The 20047-nt window shown below is 35.2% G+C and overlaps 1 protein-coding gene across 1 annotated transcript in view; it reads left to right on the forward strand.

Moving 5' to 3' along the window:
• Positions 1 to 18664, forward strand: part of LOC102801554 (uncharacterized) — a 30698-nt gene extending 12034 nt beyond the window's left edge. The window contains exons 3-8 of the mRNA XM_085491576.1: positions 4012 to 5935; positions 10609 to 10835; positions 11506 to 11668; positions 14429 to 14505; positions 15168 to 15259; positions 15663 to 18664. Of these exons, the coding sequence (XP_085347702.1) occupies positions 4012 to 5935; positions 10609 to 10835; positions 11506 to 11668; positions 14429 to 14505; positions 15168 to 15259; positions 15663 to 15846 (2667 nt within the window). The 3' untranslated portion in view covers positions 15847 to 18664. The remainder of the gene's footprint in view (positions 1 to 4011; positions 5936 to 10608; positions 10836 to 11505; positions 11669 to 14428; positions 14506 to 15167; positions 15260 to 15662) is intronic.
• Positions 18665 to 20047: the final 1383 nt, after the last annotated feature.

Here is a 20047-nt window from a genome sequence, read left to right on the forward strand (position 1 = left end):
TCAATTTCAATAGTCTAGAAAGTATGACAAAGTATGACAAAGCAGTAATTCTCGGTTTAACGTGCAAATATGCAAGTTAGCCTTTTTCTCGTCTTCTATTTTTGGTGAATTCTTGGGTTTTAAATTAAAATAGCTGATAGACGCTTTGGCCATTTGCCTCGAAATTTTCACACATTATTGACAAGGTGTGTTCCCCCTTCAACAGTTTATTACAGCGAGTGGAACAAAAATAACAAGTTCGCAATTAACATGGATATATAAATTATGCAAAAATAGAAAAGAGTGAACTTTGAGGTCATGCTGTGCGACTTTGAAAGCCGTTAGCAAGATGAGTGGACGCATTTGAATTAGTTTTTAAGCTAATTTTTTTTAAACCACTTTTGCCCAAAAAAGCATATTTTTGACCCAAAATCAAAAACGCATTCTGGATATTTAAAATAAAGACAAGTTTTACAAAGTTTGTATAATAAGCTTTCAGAAAATATATAACATGTTGGATATATAATACTATTTTCATTGTCTAATTACTCAATTAAAAAGCAAGCCAAATAAACTGCATCTCTACCTTAAGTAAAACCACTTTTCAATTATGTAAAGTCTAATAGGGACAGCATAGCTTTTGTTTAAACGATTACAAGCGTCTACTATATGGATTGGTAGACGGTGACAAAAAAAATCATTCATTTTATTTAAGCACTTTGATAACATACAAGTACATGATATGTAATGTGCATTTAGATTTATATCAAAAAATAAAACCTATTTAGTGTTTAAAGACGATGGTGACAAATAGTCTTTCTTCAATAATGACGTTATCATTGATTTATCTTCCTGCATCTGAACTTTTAATCCTCTAAATTCCTACGATTTTTTTGTAACTATTACATTCTCACGATAACATCAATGATGCACGTGTACAGAAGATGTTTTGCTACGTCTATCATTTCCGCATGATATAGCCTGCAAATTCAAAGACTGGAAAAGTACATAACATAAAAGAAATAGTTCATGGGGACGTTAAGATTGTGTGCATGTGCATTCAGGTAAAACGGCCAATGAAGCATGAAAAGTGTTTTGAAAGGCAGTAGGAGGATGCATTGGTTTGAATTGATAATCCCCTGCGTAATACGACGACGACAACAATGACAAATTTCCGTTTTCTAGATGCATTATATAGTACGGCCTACTAGTATTATCTCCTAGAATGGAAAACTTTGAGATACAAAGCAAAGATTAAATCGCACCGCAATTGATTTGAACGCACACTGAATGTAATGTACACTGAAAAGTCAAGGATTTTTTTAAAGTAGTTAAGTGTAAACATTTTAGTGGACGTTTACAGATTTCGCATTTTTAAGTGAAATCAAAGCAATAATTAGACGACTACCTTTCTCATTCAATTGCATGTGTATAGGATTTGTAAGATGATCCTTGGATGATTTTCTGTGCCACGCTTTACTTCCCGGGGCGAGAAATAAACGGTTGACGTAAAATGGTGGACTGGCAATATATGAATCATTATGAATTTAATTTTGACTGGACTTGAAATATTGACTGTCTGCCTGCTCCATCGTTGACTTTTAGGGGGTGTGCGTGCGTAATTTTAATTATCATTGATATCTCATTTACGAAACATAGCCCATTGTGAGACGACGACCTGCCTGAATGAATCAATTCCAAGCCCTATTAGTACAGTGATGTCATGCCTGTCCTATATCTGTTGACAACTAAATTATGTCAACTGTAATTTGAAACATTCCTGAATACGTTTTTAATCAGCTGATGTGTTAATTTGAATGATTATATCCGTAGATATTATTGGCCTTATTAGTGTTTAGATAAACATTATTCTGAAAATGTCATTTTGTCTTCATCTCAGTACGTGCTGACTGTAACGAAGCTTCACTTAGAATGTCGGATTATTTCGGATGCTATCAAATTACCATTATGTTACAGCAGAGAGATTGTTAATAACGAAAACAGTTAGTATGATATTATTTGTAAATGAGCTTCATCTTTTATTTCATTCGTCTCATTGATGTCTTCCAAGCATTTGATTTCAATATTTTTTAATAGGGTAAAAAATATACGGTGAATTTGAGTTTCTGCTTTTGTGTGATGTATTAGTTTTATGTTGAGAACCTCTAGGAATATTAGTAGCATTTTGCTACGTGGGTCAACCTCATTAAATAGAGAAAAATTTATTTATACTAGGTATACTCATTAAAATTTTGTGATTATGTTTGAACGAAGTTCAAAAATGGGGACTTATAATAATTCAATCTCCATCTGTCTGTCTGTCTGTCTGTCCATCCAGAATCATATTTCAGAACCTTCTTAACCAAATCCGTTCATTCTTTGCATGTGCCAAGTACTTTATTTGGGAGATATGCACATGCAGTGGTTTAACAATTCAATTCAAAATGGCTGACTGATATATTGCACATGCTTTTTCAGTTTTCATTCAAATTTGGTACATACATTATACATGTTAAGATACCTATCCATGACAATTTGTTTAGTGATTGAATTAAAGATGGCCGACCGACAGCCATTTTTGTTTTTGAAAATACAACTATATACAAGTTACATTTAGATCATTTAGTATAACATAGTTGAGTCTGGTTGCAAATACATTCATATGAAAAATAGCAAATAGTTTGTGACCATATATTAGATTGCAAATTTAGCAGTTATCTAATAAATTTTTCAATCTCAATTACTGATCAGAAACAAGTTAGCTAGTCACATGACCAATTTGCATATCCATTTTGATTGCATATACTATGCATGTACAACACACTTGCGGCCATCTTGCTTTTTGGCCATATTACTTTAAATGTCCATTCATTTTGAGTCAGGCTTATCCCAAAACAGTTTTAAAGATTCAGTTTAATGTTGCATGTTATAGATGCACCATCATGAAAACAAACAAATTAACAAACAAACAATTTAGTTTTGTTTTATGCATACAGTATCACTTACAGATTTCGTCAGCCATGTTGGAATATGCATGTGAACCTATTCTGATGAAAATTTACCAGCACATACCTGATAATTCTTTGCATATAAATGTGTTAATTTGCATATTATTATAATTAGTTGAATTTAATCAACTATTCTAAAAAAACCGCACACCAAATTTAAATAAAATTTGGTATGTTGGTAAAACTCAGACATACATAGTTGAAAGGTTTCATGAAGTTATCAAGTTAACATTGCTAATAGATTGAAATAACATTAACAAACTGATCTTGTTTTTTGGAATTAATAAAAATTGTTGTTTGTAGTGAATAGTTTAATCTGGTGTTCTTATTATTTGTTGGCACTCAGGTAAAAAACTTAGTTTAGGTTAAAATCAATTTGATGTTTAAAGTTGTATTATTGACAAAATTATGGATCAGAAAAACTTTGACATGTTAAGGATTATGTAATGTAATAAATACAACATCTACAGAAATGGCAAGATATCACCTCGCTTCAGTTGTTGAGTATTCAGCATCTTAGGATGTCATTTAGTCAATGAATTTTATGCAGGATTATCTGTTCGACGATTGAAAATGGACTTTTTTTACAAAATGAATCAACACTCAATGTAATATAATTTCCATTAAAATTAGGTTGAGACACACCCACACACATCTTTAGTTGTTACCTTTATAGCAATTAGGTTTCTTTTTTTTTTAATTTGTAGAAATAATTTTTTTACTCATCTTACCACTGTGTGCGAGTGAATTTAGAACATTGAATGTTACAAACTTATTAGGTTACTTGCACTTAGTGCGTACCTGAACAGCAATGCATGACAGGATTTATTGTAGTAAAACAATAAATAAAATAGTTGATAAATAGTGCAATGCATCAGGTTTTGATCAGTACTGGTATAACTTGATAACGACGCAACTTTCAATTTTTGCCTAAGGTACTCAAAATTGAAAGGACGTTCAACAAAGTTTTCCCAACAATAGGACCTTAACTCTTACCATCTTGTTTTAATTTGTATTTTACTAGGAATCTATTATGGACGGCCTGAATGCACAGAAAAAAGAAAAAACTATTTATTACTCACCAAGAAAATCTCCAAAACAAAAGAACAGTCTAGTAAAGAAAGTAAACAGTACAACAGTGAATGAGGGACTATGCCCGTTGACGATGTCTTCTTCAAATGTTTTTGAATCGCTGCACATTGATACCGAACTAGTGAATAAAAAATCCAAAGCATCTTCGAGTAGACGCTGTTCTTCCGAATCTAAGGTCTCAAGCTATATAAAGAACATTACACCAACGTTAAGCCGAAAGAGAAAACTTGATTTTATGGAAAGCTTATCGAATTCAAAAAAGAAGAGAAAGAATCGATTATGTTGTAAAATTGAGAACGTGGGTGAACAGATTGACAATAACAAATCAGAATTAAAGCCGTGGCTCTCTGATAGTTTCGCCGAACTCTCAGCTGAGGAGTACAAATTCAGACATCATATTGGTGAACGAAATGCTGTGGAAAAAGTCATCTCGTACAGTGAAACTGTGTCTCTAAACAAACTTTATAAAAATGAACAGCAGATGGAGTTTAATGAGCCTGCTGTTACCAAAGAAGAGAACAACAACACTTTGAAGATGACCGAACTTCAACAGAAGGCACTAAAAAACGTCTACATAGATACAGATATCTCATTTCGTGCCACTGCACTCAAGCAAGAAGTCTTGGACGAGAAACCTGTCAATTTCAAAGAAACCGAAGAGCAATTTGACGACAATGATGATGTTTTCACTAAGCTGAAAGACAAACCAAGTCTTGAGCTAGAGACTGAGGAACTGTTAAAAAAAGCGTCAGTTTCTAAAAAGAAAAAAGGCAAGGCAGAATATATGTCTTTTCCTGAGCCAGAAACTAGAAAACGTAGAATAGCCAGTCTTACGGCACAAACCAAAATGCAAATATTATATGAAAAGGATGAAGTCAGGGTACCAAGGAAAAAGGTACGTCTGAATTCAGCTCCACTGAAGGACAGTAAGAACAAGGGTCAAACAAACACTAAAACCGGCACTGTCAAAGAAACCACAAAGAAGGTTGAGAAACCGGAGAAAATGCTAAAGAAGAAGTGCAAAACAAAAGATATGATGTCAAAATCTGATTTGAATTTGTTGAGCAAAACTAAGAAATCTAGGAAAGTAATAATGAAAAGTAACTTAGTGTCGGAAGCTATTCATGTTGCGAGGTCAGTTGCCGGGTTACAGACACCACCAGCAATATGGCAGCAGCCGGTAAACGTGACCGTGAACAAAATGTACATTGATTCACAGACACAGTTCATTCCGTTGCAAAGTGCAAGTGGGATCTCTGCATTGCAGCTGTCTCAAACTGTCACAAGTAAAGAGAAAAAGACAGCAGAGTTATCAGAAGAAAAGAAAGCTAAGCTTACTGCCAGAAAGAAGTGGAAAAAGAAACTTCAAAATCCGTCACATGGAGTTCGTAATTCCTGCCGAACTGCTAGCCTACATGCACAGGCTGTGATGACGTCATACAATCAAGGACATAAAGTAAGGTCTGGTTCAAACAAGCCAGAGTTTCGTGCCAAAAAAAAGAAATACCTGTCAGCTGAAAAAGGACAGTGGATAGTTGGACTAGGACCTACATACAACTTTATTCCCAACACAGGAAATGCTGTTTTTCTCAGCAATACCGCAACACTGCCATCATATGCTACAGCTGCATTCCCAATTTCAGCAGCTAAGAAGAAGAAAAAGAAAAAACACACTCCACTTGAAGGCCTTGGGCAACAGCTTTTAGCATCAGCAGCTGGAACTAATGTTATATTACCTAGCAGTTTAGAAGGACAGACAGTCACCATTGGTGGAATTGGTAGCTTAAGTACGCCTATTATGCCTGTGCAGTTTACACCATCATCCACCTCCTCCGGGAAGAATCACTTTTCACAAGGTAAAGAAATTTTTCCTGTCTTCATTGAGAGTCATCAGTTCAGCATGTCAGATGTGGTTGATCACATTGTAGATAACATTTATTGGCAATACTGGTTTATAGAAGTGCTCGCTCATTAAGGAGTTTATTAAACAAACAGATCAGGATTCTAGACTCAAATTATGAAGCTAAGAACAGTAAATATTTTAGATATGGTGTCTCAAAGTTATTGCATTTGACGAACATATTAATACTTTGTGTGTAATTTTGTATGGCCTTGTTGGATATAGTTAGGTCTAACTTTACACAAATATGGGAAAGTCGCTGCATATTACCAACCATTTTTAATGGTACAATCCTGGTTTGCCTAGCAACACATGGCATCATGGGTAGCACCATTATTCATTTTCAGTTCGTTCCTTTTTTCGAAGCTGACGAGCAAAAAGAATTTGGTGTGGACTTGGTACAGACTAGTTTTAACGCAAGCCTTGTACAGCTAGTGGTACATTCTGATGTTTTTGTGTGGTTTCTGTATGTTCAGTTGCCACAATCTATTTTGGGTTCCATTTGAGCATTTGTTCGTCCTCCATAGTGGTCTGCGGACTTTGGATGGACAGTCAATAGAGTTTTCTTTCAGCCACAGTGGATCCCTTACTAGCTTTCCCCTCATTCCCAACCCAGCTACCTAAGTCTGTTTCTCTGCATCGCTACCAAAAAATAGACTCTAGAATATTTGCTATATGATTCCTGCTCTACCCACTATAATTTTACATGTCTCATCCTTTAGCCTTTGAAAAAAAATCAAATTTTGCCTAGTCTCCATGCGAGAAAACTTCAGATGGCATATTCTTTTGACTTTTGTGTGTGCCTGTGTCTGTGCATCCCTACTTGTATCTCGGACAATTCTTTGCCGATCACATTCACACTTCACAAATACATCACATATCTTAGGCGACATATGCATGTTTATTCGTGTCATGATTTGATTCAAGATTGCCAAATGGTGTCCATCTTGGTAAAAATGCATCTAAAGCAAACATTTCTGCCATTTGAGAACTCAACTGTATCTAGATATCGTGTATAGGTAAATTTTGTTCAAACTGGTTAAATACATTGGACAATATAGGCCTTGATACATATTATTTTGTTTTTCAGTTCAGATTCAAAGTGGCTGACTGGTGGTCATTCTGTTCAAACTAATGCTGTTCCAGAGCCATATCTCTGAATGCCTTGACTGGTTATGTATATTTTTAGCTCCGCTGTCGACTTTGTCGAGCGGAGCTTATCATATGAGTGATTGTCCGTCGTCGTCCGTCGTCGTCGTCCGTCGTCGTCCGTCGTCCGTGTCAATGTTTTACTTTTTCGACTTCTTCTTGAAAACTACAAGCCTGAATGCTTTGATACTTGGTGTATATGTACCTTGGGTAGACCTCTCTTAGGTTTGTTCATTTCATGTTGATATCTTCAATTCTCTAATTTTGGTGAATATTTTTGTCATTTTTGGTAAAAAGTGATATTTTCGACTTCTTGTTAAAAACCGCAAGTGCAATTGCTTTGATATTACATCTATAGGTACTACACGTGGACCTCTCTCAGATTTGTTAATTTTGTAATGATATCTTTAATTTTGGTGAATATTTTTGTCATTTTTGGTAAAAACTGATATTTTCGACTTCTTGTTAAAAACCGCAAGTCCAATTGCTTTGATACTACATATATAGGTACTACATGTGGACCTCTCTCAGATTTGTTCATTTTGTGATGATATCTTCAATTCTCTAATTTTGGTGAATATTTTTGTCATTTTTGGTAAAAACTGGTATTTTCGACTTCTTGTTAAAAACCGCAAGTCCAATTGCTTTGATACTACATATATAGGTACTACATGTGGACCTCTCTCAGATTTGTTCATTTTGTGATGATATCTTCAATTTTCTAATTTTGGTGAATATTTTTGTCATTTTTGGTAAAAAGTGATATTTTCGACTTCTTGTTAAAAACCGCAAGTCCAATTGCTTTGATACTACATATATAGGTACTACATGTGGACCTCTCTCAGATTTGTTCATTTTGTGATGATATCTTCAATTCTCTAATTTTGGTGAATATTTTTGTCATTTTTGGTAAAAACTGGTATTTTCGACTTCTTGTTAAAAACCGCAAGTGCAAATGCTTTGATAATACATATATAGGTACTACATGTGGACCTCTCTCAGATTTGTTCATTTTGTAATGATATCTTTAATTCTCTAATTTTGGTGAATATTTTTGTCATTTTTGGTAAAAAGTGATATTTTCGACTTCTTGTTAAAAACCGCAAGTCCGATTGCTTTGATATTACATATATAGGTACTACATGTGGACCTCTCTCAGATTTGTTTATTTTGTGATGATATCTTCAATTCTCTAATTTTGGTGAATATTTTTGTAATTTTTGGTAAAAAGTGATATTTTCGACTTCTTGTTAAAAACCAATAGTTCAATTGCTTTGATATTACATATATAGATACTACATGTAGACCTTTCTCAGATTTGTTCATTTTGTGATGATATCTTCAGTTCTCTAATTTTGGTGAATATTTTTGTCATTTTTGGTAAAAAGTGATATTTTCGACTTCTTGTTGAAAACTGTAAGTCCGATTGCTTTGATATTACATATATAGGTACTACATGTGGACCTCTCTCAGATTTGTTCGTTTTGTGATGATATCTTCAATTCTCTAATTAATTTATTTTGGTGAATATTTTTGTAATTTTTTGGTAAAAAGTGATATTTTCGACTTCTTGTTAAAAACTGTAAGTCTGATTGCTTTGATACTATTCATATTGTTCATTTTCTAATCATGTCTTCAGTTCTTTAATTGAAATGTGCATTGCTAACAGCGGAGCTATCTCAGCCGATAGGCTGCTTGTATATATACATCATACATTATGCCGAACATATACACGTATATATGTATATGTATTCACTGGACAATTAAATTCAAGATGGCTGAATGGCGGCCATTTAATGTTAAAAATTCATCAAAAGCAAGCATTACATGTCTATACATCATGTTGCACATATGTACATGTATTCATTTGACAATTCAATTTCAGATATATGGCCCAGTGGCGGCCATTTAATATTAAAAATTCATCCAAATCAAGCATTTCTGCCATTCTAGAACCAGATTTTGGTCATGAATGAATTTTTCATTTATGTGAGAAGGAGGGAAGTCACAGTGAGAGGGGGGATTCATATAGTGAGTGGAAGGAAGTCACAGTGAACGGGAAGTCGCACTCAGAGGAGGGAGGTCTAGTGACAGGAGGAAAGTCACGTTGTGAGAAGGGAAGTACAGTGAGTGGAGGGGAGTACAGTGAGTGGAGGGGAATACAAGGAATGGAGGGGAATGCAGTGAGAGGAAGCCACAGTGAAAGGGAAGTCATGATGTGAGGAGGGAAGTCATGATGTGAGGAGGGAAGTCGTGGTGTGAGGAGGGAAGTTGTGGTGTGAGGAGAGAAGTTGTGGTGTGAGGAGAGAAGTCGTGGTGTGAGGAGAGAAGTCACAGTGTGGGGAGTGCAGTCACGATGGGAGGAGGGAAGTCATAGTGTGGGGAGGGAAGTCATAGTGTGGGGAGGGAAGTCAGGGTGGGAGGAGGAAAGTCATAGTGTGGGGAGGGAAGTGACGGTGGGAGGAGGGAAGTCACGGTGTGAGGAGGGAAGTCACGGTGTGAGGAGGGAAGTCACAGTGGAGGAGTGAAATAACAGTGGAGGAGGGAAGTCACGGTGTGAGGAGGGAAGTCACGGTGTGAGGAGGGAAGTCACGGTGTGAGGAGGGAAGTCACGGTGTGAGGAGGGAAGTCACGGTTTGGGGAGGGAAGTCACGGTTTGGGGAGTGAAGTCACGGTTTGGGGAGTGAAGTCACGGTTTGGGGAGTGAAGTCACGGTTTGGGGAGTGAAGTCACGGTTTGGGGAGTGAAGTCACGGTTTGGGGAGTGAAGTCACGGTTTGGGGAGTGAAGTCACGGTTTGGGGAGTGAAGTCACGGTTTGGGGAGTGAAGTCACGGTTTGGGGAGTGAAGTCACGGTTTGGGGAGTGAAGTCACGGTTTGGGGAGTGAAGTCACGGTTTGGGGAGTGAAGTCTCGGTTTGGAGAGTGAAGTCACGGTTTGGGGAGTGAAGTCACGGTTTGGGGAGTGAAGTCACGGTTTGGGGAGTGAAGTCACGGTTTGGGGAGTGAAGTCACGGTTTGGGGAGTGAAGTCACGGTTTGGGGAGTGAAGTCACGGTTTGGGGAGTGAAGTCACGGTTTGGGGAGTGAAGTCACGGTTTAGGGAGTGAAGTCATGGTTTGGGGAGGGAAGTCACAGTGCGAGGAGGAAAATACAGTGAGTAGAGTGGAATGCAGTGGAAGGAGGAAAGTCACAGTGAAAGGAGGGACTTCACAGTGGTAGGTGGACCTGTAGCTAATGGGGGAATTAATAAATTATGTCAAAAAACATAAAAATGTGCAAAATGTTTGACCATAAATCATGGGGTTCAATGGATTGAATACGGTTTTTAACTGCAAAATGTTCTCGTGCTTTTCCCAGAGATGTTTCCACAAAGAAGTACAATCATTGTTTCATTTAAAAAAGTAGACTGCTTGGTTGACCTTTGCCATTGTGTAGATAATATGGAGGCCTCATTTAACAACGAATTTCTTTTTTTTCCAGCTTTCTCCACTGGTTCTGTTTTGCCACAGTCAGTACCAGAAACGTTTATTACAAAGCAGTACAAAACGTTGCAGAAAAAAAAGAAACCTAAAAAACAACTTTTTGAAGGTGAAGCAGAGTTGAAGACAACTGTTCCACCACCATCACTAAAACCCAAAATTCGAAAAAAGTCTACTAATGGCTGGCAAGGGATTGGTGAACAATTTCAGAAATCAGTGTTTTTACAGGTAAATTGATTTATTCTTTCTTAAACAGCCTGTATGTCTTAATTATTGGAGATTAAATAGAAAAAAGGAGTGACTACATGGTCTTTACCCCAGGGTGTGAGTGTTGGATACTCTATTGGGGAGGCAAATTGGTCCTTACCCCAGGGTGAGTGTTTTGCATATTCTAATAGGTCACCCCTGGGGTGAGTGTGTTGCATATTCTAATGGGAGTCAAATGGGCCCTTACCCTTGGGTGAGTGTGTTGCATACTCTAATGGGGAGGCAAATTGGTCCTTGCCCTGGGTGATAATCAAACTAATTATAACTGTAATAAAATGTTCTTCAACATTATACCAAATGCAAAACTTGCATTGCAGTTAACCTTTATCAAGGAGGGGGTGTATTTTTGCATACATTGTATCAATTGTCCATTCATTGACTTCTCTTAAATCTGTGTCATCCCTTATATTTTATAGACATTTATATGGAGAATAGACAAAAGGAACTACGGGTAGTGCCATAAATGGGAAACAAACTTAATTTCAATGTACGAATCCAGTCTGTCTCAATTTTAATTACATATAGTAGGAGTACAGACACATTAGTCCAGTCGCTATTGCATGTCAGTATGCAGTATTAACATGATATTTTCAAACTCTTTGGTCATTTTTATCTATTTCTGATTTTTCAGAATGATGCACCTTCCGTTGTAAGGAACTGCTACAGTGCTATGAAACGAAAAGGTGGTGACATCATCAACGTGCTGGACTGTATTCTTCTGAAGTCTGGACCCCGTAAAATTGACCTTCCGTACATTGCAAAAGTTGCAGCCATATGGGATGACCCAGAGGAAGGTATACCTATAATAATTTTATTGCATTATTTATCAGTAGTTAATAGCAGGGTGTGAATTTATGGGATGATGTTTTCTCACGTAATTACAAACGAAGTTCGAAAACGGGTACTTATAATTTGGTCTTCGTATGTCCATCTGTGCGTCTGTCTTTCCAAGTCATATTTCAGAATCCTTTGAACCGATTCCGTTCATTCTTTGCATGTGCCTAGTACTTTATGTGGGACATATGCACATGCACTGTTTTAGCGATTTGATTCCAAATGGCCGACTGGCAGCCATCTTGTTTTTGAACATGCTTTGTCAGTTTTCATTCAAACTTGTAGATTATACATGTTAAGATACATGTCCATGACAATTTCTTTGGCAATTAGATCAAGGATGGTCGTTTAACAGCCATCTGACTTTTTGGCCCTACTACTATATTTCCAAGATTTATGTACAATTTTCATTCGTATTTAGCACATAAATCATACATGTCAGTTTGTTTCATAATCAGATCAAAGATGGCCGAATAATAGCTGTTTTTATTTTTGACCATATTACTATTATATCTCTGTCACTCATGTATCATTTTCATTGATATTTAGCATGTCATAAATGGATACATGTACATGTCAATTCAATTTGCAATTTGATCAAATATGGCCGACTTGCTGCCATCTTGTTTGTTTAAAATGTGAAAACTTGGACATGCTTAGGCATTTTTTGATTCGGGCCTATGCCTAGCTAAGTCTTATTCAATGCATTATTTTGAACTGCCTTCACCATATTATTCAACACAAGAAGGTGCTTGACTCTATTAGCCACTTTAGTCCTGAACTAGCAATACAATTACAAAGAGTTGCAATTGCTGTATTCCCTATCCCAGAATCCCATATTACACATATCTTAACATTGTAAGCCCCATGTGAAGATTTAGTGTAGGGCACCATGGCAACAAGCATTCATATTCATGATATTATGGTAATTTAATTTTAGTGCCTCATTCCCATCCTCAGACTTGCATTTTCTCAAACATACTTTAAACAATTTTAGCAAGTGCAATATCATAGACATGCACCTCAATTTAAACCGGAGGGGTTGTCATGCAACACTTATTCGAATTTGATGTAAATGAACATTCTGTTGTATATGCCACTTGAGACTCAAGTTTCAAGAACACGTTCGCGACAACCCCTTTGCTTTAACATGATGAGCACAAAGAGAACTTTCAAAAGTTTAACAGGGACTGTGTCATTTTCAATGACTTGTTCATTTTGAAGCAAAAGTCATGTTGATTATACGTCAATTTTGTTATTGGAATCAAGTCTGATACTAAAAACAACAATATCAGTGGCAAGATTGACAGCGAAATAAATGTATGATCAACAAAAACTAGCTGGTTATAGAATGACAAGCATTCTATACAGGGTTTTCATGTCACTCAGCTCAGATTGCTTATAAACTATACCTAGTCTGATTATGTTTTGTATTTACCGCAAATACATTTCACTTAATATTTTTGCGTTAAAACATCTGTGTGAAAGGGTAACTGCTGGCAACAAGTTGCTTGTCAGGAGTCACAACTCTGACAGAAATATGAATGCATGCTCCACATGATAAAATGTTTCCATTAAATCTTGAAATAATGATGCTATTGAATGCAATTGTTCTTATTATTGTTTTGGAGACTGTTTTATGTCACGATATTATGTAGTTGTTTTGCTCCACTCAGGTGTTACCATGGTAATGGAAAATTAAAAGGTTCTAGTTAATAGGTGTGGTGATAATTGTAATCTGAAAAAGTTTAGTGAAAGAGAATTAGGAGCAATTACCTACAGCAATATAATTATAATTATCTCTATAAGTTATTAAATGTGTAAGTTATTACATAATGTAATGTGTATATTATAAAAAAAACAATTGACAGCTTGAGATATGACATATTAATGTTAATATTCGCTGTAGTTATAAAACTCCCATCAAAAACTGGAAATTAATTTCTTTGGCTCCTACAGGGGTACTTTATAAACGCTCATGCTTTTACCATCAGTAGTTTTCAGGAAATAAATAATTTTATTACTAATTTGCATTTTGACACAAATATGTAATTGATACTAGTTAGTGTACATTTGAAATATAAACAAAAACTGAAAAGGCTGTAAATAAAAAAATGTTTACTCGTTTGTATTTCAGTACTCACAAAATATAGGTATGGTCTTCTAATAACTAATAAGCAAATTTAGTTGAATAGAATAATTACTGCAGTCATCTCGGGCTGGATGAAGTAATTTTAAAAAATTTTCAGTTTCATATTAATAATTGGCATTTTAATGGGTTCAACTAGTATAGACATCTTTTTCTGAGTATTATATCAAATACGTCAGTTATTTGATATCACAGTCTATGTCGTCTGTTCCATGTCTCGGATATTGCCTCTCCTCCAGACTTTATGGCTATAGTATATTCATAACGTGCATACAATTTGCGCTATTGTTATTCTAAATGCAGCATGCTGCGTGTAAATATATGGTAAACCACTTTAATTTTGTGAGGGTTGCAGAGAATATCTCGATATTTTTTCCTCACAAAGCATCACCAAATCAAGAACATTTGTATCATTGACAAATAAAACCGTGTACACAGTATATTCCAGTATGATACAAATGATATTCATAATTTAAGATCAAAAATCTATATGAAGAGAAACTCATTCAGGCTAAGTGTCTGTCCTTGTCATTGTCGTCCCTCACTGTTAACTTGTTCTCACTCATTTCAGGTGAATTGATGGTCAGCATTTTGTGGTATTATAGACCGGAACATATTGAAGGTGGAAGAAAACCCCATCACCATGAGGTTTGTACCAGTGGTTATTGTAATTTGTGTGTAAGATTTTTTATATATTATTCACATTGTAATCTTGTTGCTTTATTATCGTATATGGTTGTTTGTATACCGGTAGGTGTCATATCTAGTCCTGAGAATAATGTGGTATAGTCTATAGAATTTGCCGTTTTTTCTTAATGTGAATTATAACAAACATTCACTGATGTATTATAATCTTTTATTAGATGCGATGCCATTTTAATTAAAAAATATTTGATTTTAGTGAATTATTACAAATTTGGGACTGTGAAAGTCTCTGTAATTGATTTTTGTGTTTGGATGAAGTTGTATGACAAAAATTGTGAAAATCAATCAGTAATAAATTTTCAGTCCTAAGGTATTTATCAACCAGAATATATAACAACCACTTTGCAAAGAATAGAAAATTCAAAATATCTGCATTAAAAATTTGGGTCAGTATTAAACATTATCAGTGACGTGGTTAAATATAAGATTTTAAATCATTCCACAAATAGAATTGCATCTTAACTGTACAGTTATATATCAAGACATTTTGTTTGCTAGTTTTCGAACACCTGTAGTCAATCGGCCCAATTAGAAATCAATAATTCTAGTATATTAAAATTACCTGACACAGTATTTTATAATCACGCTCTTTTTTTTTTATGTAGGTTGAGTTGTTCGCATCGAAGCACAAGGATCATAATAGCGTAGCCACCATAGAAGACAGGTGTTACGTACTCACGCTTGCTGAATATAACAGGTATATGCTTCATTAGCCACGTATACCTTTCATTAAATTATCCTAGGAGATTCCCTTGCGTGTTTATGTGTTATAATAGACATCATATGCTTGTTTGACACATTTCATTTTTTTCACAGTGACTTAGCATATGTTACAATATATCAAATTTATTGATCCCTTTTTTACCTTAACAAGTATATTGTTCTAGTGGAGTCGAGTGCTCCAAGTTGCTATAGTGATCTATTGAATTTGTTTTTTGAAGTTCATGGTAGTCAACAGCTATTATTATTTACTATGTCTGAAAATCAAATGGAATAAACTAAGCTTGACGTGGTTCGCAACGACAAACCTGGCTGATCAATGACCTCACTTGATGACGACTGACCATCAAAAAATTGTGTTTCATTTTCATCTCTTTCAGACACTGTAGAGTTGTTAAAATGACGGCGGAAGGCATCAAAAATGGGATACCGTTGGTTCCACTCGCCGAGGAATACCCCCGAAAGGACCGACTTCCCTCAGAGTACATTGATAAGGAGCTGACGTATTTCTGCCGCCATGTTTATGACTACAAACTGAAGAGAATTTTAAAAAATCCCTCGTGAGTTGATAATAAACAAAATAAATATGAATCGGCTTATTATCTGAAACTTCTTAGAAAAAATACATTTGTAATGTAAATAATATTGTCTTTTTACACCATTTTTTTTTGGACCAGAATGTTAAATATCCCATCCTATCCTACTCTGCCATATACATGCACAAACAAATTTATTCTATTTCCTGTTACTGAATATATATTTGTCAGATTATATTTACTGGTTACCAAGGCAATGTGAGCGTTACTCCATTATCCAGCTATTTAGAACAATTGCAACATGCGATAGCTAGCAGACTTCAGGCTGTGAAGGTTTTGTTTTTGTACAGTTATTATGTTTAGTATGTGTTGCATGTGACATAAAAAACTTGTAACGGGAAATTTGATCAACTATGTGGCACTGTCACTGAATAATAATTATGTCATAATTTTGTTTCCCATATTAGATTTTTGGCACCTATCGCGGTGGTTATTTACAATTTTTATTTTTGTTTGGATATTAAATACGATTGTGGATATCTCCAACTGCTTGATTGTTGAAAAAAACAAAACAAAAAAAACTTAATATTTGAATATTAATATTAATGTAATTCAAGATTTGCTAATTACTGTGTAATTATTTAAATTATCTGTGCCTCTTTGACTTGCTTACAAATGTGTTTAATATTTTTGCTATGTACCGGTATGTAGATTTTACTAAATTTACAGTTTTGAACAAGTATTTTTCTGGTATTGGGAAACTTTATGCAAGTCTTATGCTGGTTGTGATGTTTTCATGCATTAGTTTTCTTGTGTTTTTATTGGGATATTTCAAGCTGTTTTTACTGCCATATTTGATGGTGCAGAATAGTTGAGTGTGGTCTATTAATCAAGTTTTATTCTAAATCTACATTTCTATGACGATAAATTTTTATCATCATAGCAATATGCTAATATAAAAAAAAAAAATTCTGTGGCACTCAAATTCAATGGTGATTTAATTCTATTAGTTGAGAGTACTCAAATGCTAATTTTATTAGTTGAGGGCGCTCTAATGCTAAGTTCTGTGTTAGCTGGTTCTCGCCTCAAGTGTCATGGCGCACCATTCACAAAGGACCCCGGGAACAAGCAAAAGTTCAGTGTATTCAAATGCTAATTTTATTAGTTGAGGGCGCTCTAATTCAAAGTTCAGTGCTTAAATGCTAACTTTATTAGTTGAGGGCGCTCTAATGCTAAGTTCAGTGTTAGCTGGTTCTCGCCTCAAGTGTCATGGCGCACCATTCACAAAGGACCCTGGGAACAAGCAAAAGTTCAGAGTACTCAAATGCTAATTTTATTAGTTGAGGGCGCTCTAATGCTAAGTTCAGTGTTAGCTGGTTCCCGCCTCAAGTGTCATGGCGCACCATTCACAAAGGACCCCGGGAACAAGCAAAAGTTCAGTGTCTTCAAATGCTAATTTTATTAGTTTAGGGCGCTCTAATTCAAAGTTCAGTGCTTAAATGCTAACTTTATTTGTTGAGGGCGCTCTAATGCTAAGTTCAGTGTTAGCTGGTTCCCGCCTCAAGTGTCATGGCGCACCATTCACAAAGGACGCCGGGAACAAGCAAAAGTTCAGTGTATTCAAATGCTAATTTTATTAGTTGAGGGCGCTCTAATGCTAAGTTCAGTGTGCTAAAATGCTAATTTTTAATAGCTGAGGGAATGCTTAGGCTGATGCTGATTTTATTTTTTTGAGGGCGCTCTAATGATAAGTTTAGATTGCTTTGATACTTTTCATTTGTGCATAACTGTAGTTACACAGCTCAACAGTTTTGATCTAGATACTGTAGAATACTTTATTTTCGCTTGGAATTTATTTTCGCTGAAGGGATGATTACGTGAAAATAAAATCCAGCGAATATACTTTTTTCCTATATTTCACATTAAACTCGTGAAAAATCAGTGAAAATAAATTCCATACAAAACGCCCCAAAAGCCTTTTCAGCGAAAATTAATTCCAGCGAAAATAAAGTATTCCACAGTATTGCTTACAGTTTAAGTAAAAATAAGAGAATACAACCCATAATCACTTAAATTGTACTACCCAATGTGTATGCACGTACAGTGCATTTTTCACCGCGTGTCATGTCGTGTCTCCATGAGGAGATTGTAAATGAATGGAAAGTTGTTTGTTGTTCATGTTTTACATTTTCTTTCATTGTATGTTATAGTATTGTGACCGAAAGAGAAACTTTATGCAAATTGTTCTGTGCGAATCAGAATTTGGAATCTTCCAAGAATAGAAAGTGTGTGATGAGTTTTATTGCCATGGTTACAACAATTTGTTCTCAGGGTGGACACCCAATGTGTCTTTTATTTTTGTTACGTTTTCTTCATCTTGTTTATCTTTTTGTTTATTTTGATTCGTTGAAATGTATTTATTTCGTAACAAATGACCATTTGTGTTGGAACCAACCAAGCTTGGTACAATATTGAACTGAATGTATTAATTATTGTTGGGCTTGGGCTTGGACATGGACAAGGACATGGAGAGTGCTGTTTTTATAGCTTTTTACACATACATGTACATGTATTATTTTCGCTCTATTAGTAGCTCAAATGTAAATGTATCTTGGACAAAATAAGTATTATTTTAATGATCCAGCTTACAATAACTGGAATTTTGGGTTTATTTGTACATTTTTTTGTACTTCTATTGAAGATGCGTAAATACGGTAGAATACGATAGTATTCTTGCCTTGAAAGCTTGGGTTTCCATTTGTATATTATTTGGTTTGTCATTATTCTACTTGTTTGAAATGTTCTTGTTTTTGAATAGCATATAGATTTGTGAAAAAGAATGAAAATGTCATTTCATTTCTAGAGTGAATCAATATTTAGACTTTAGAACAGTATGTGTGTATGATGAGTTTTTGTGAACTCAACAACGTGCGTCAATTCAAATGTAAATATAAATAGCATTTAGATAGTATAACCTATTCAAATGACATATATATATATACACGTATAATCTCTCTCAATTAGAGCGATAAATATTGCAATCTGTGTATCTGTTTATCTTCATTCTGATAATCTATTACCTCCTTTTGTGTATTCATTCCCCTATAAGGGACGAGAATTGCCATACAAGAACCGTAATATGTTGTATTATATTTCAACACCCATGTGAGTCATCAAACTGGTGTTAAATGTCGCCATGTGTGGTTGGTTTACAACCTAGATTTCAGACGTAAATTGTGTATCCGTGATGTGTGTGAAAGAATGCCAGCAACTTCTGTTGATATTAACCATGTTTATTTCTAGTCCAATTCTACTAGAGTCACTAATAATATCATTTACACTGATTTGGAAGCAAGCAGTCATTTCTGTATAGGTGGGCGTTACATTAAGAACATGATATATGGATTGATAAAATACCAAAGGAATATACTATTATGTACATATATAAAATACAATCAACTTTATTATTAGGAATGGTGCTATTGGACTGCCACATTATTCATATATATACATATATATGTATGTACTCTCCATGCATTAGATGTGAATGTAATAAAAATTGAAAAAAAAAAAATATTGGTAATGAGTGTATTCTTTTGTGTCAATGTCTCTGGATGTTCAAGTCATTTTATCCATATTGTGACGTTTGCCAATTGCAACTTACAAGCGGAAACTCAATCTGCATACAGCATTTTACCAGAAAAATCATTTACTGTGGTCAGGAATATATGACATTTCTGTATGAGCATTTGTATCTGTAGAACCAGCTAGGATTCCGCCAAAGTTGTATTTGTTTATCCTGAATAAGCTGTGCTGTTCCACAGGGTGCTCAAACTCTAGCATTTCAACTATATTTTTACCTATATAGACACCCACAAATTTTGACGAGATTTTAATGAAAACCATTTTTGTAATGGCACATCCAACATCCTTGTCCACCTGGGTCCTCAGTGCATAGTCGCTCATTTGATAAAGGGGATATTACATGAAGTGACTCAATAAGACAGTAGGGTGTTGTGAGGACTATGACATCTCTATGATGTCCCATGGTTTTACCTACTTATACACTTTTATAGCAGGCAAGGTCAACATAATTTCCCTATCAACAATTTTACGCCTTCACTAAATGATTAAAATGATTCTACCTGGGATTCTCAATCATGACCAGTAACACAATGGCTTGTCACTTTATAATGTGGAAAATCACCAGTTGTGATGCTGATTTGCTA

The sequence above is a fragment of the Saccoglossus kowalevskii genome, chromosome 2 (assembly GCF_978046115.1).
Source record: "Saccoglossus kowalevskii chromosome 2, keSacKowa6.1, whole genome shotgun sequence".
NCBI classification, from domain to species: Eukaryota; Metazoa; Hemichordata; class Enteropneusta; family Harrimaniidae; genus Saccoglossus; species Saccoglossus kowalevskii.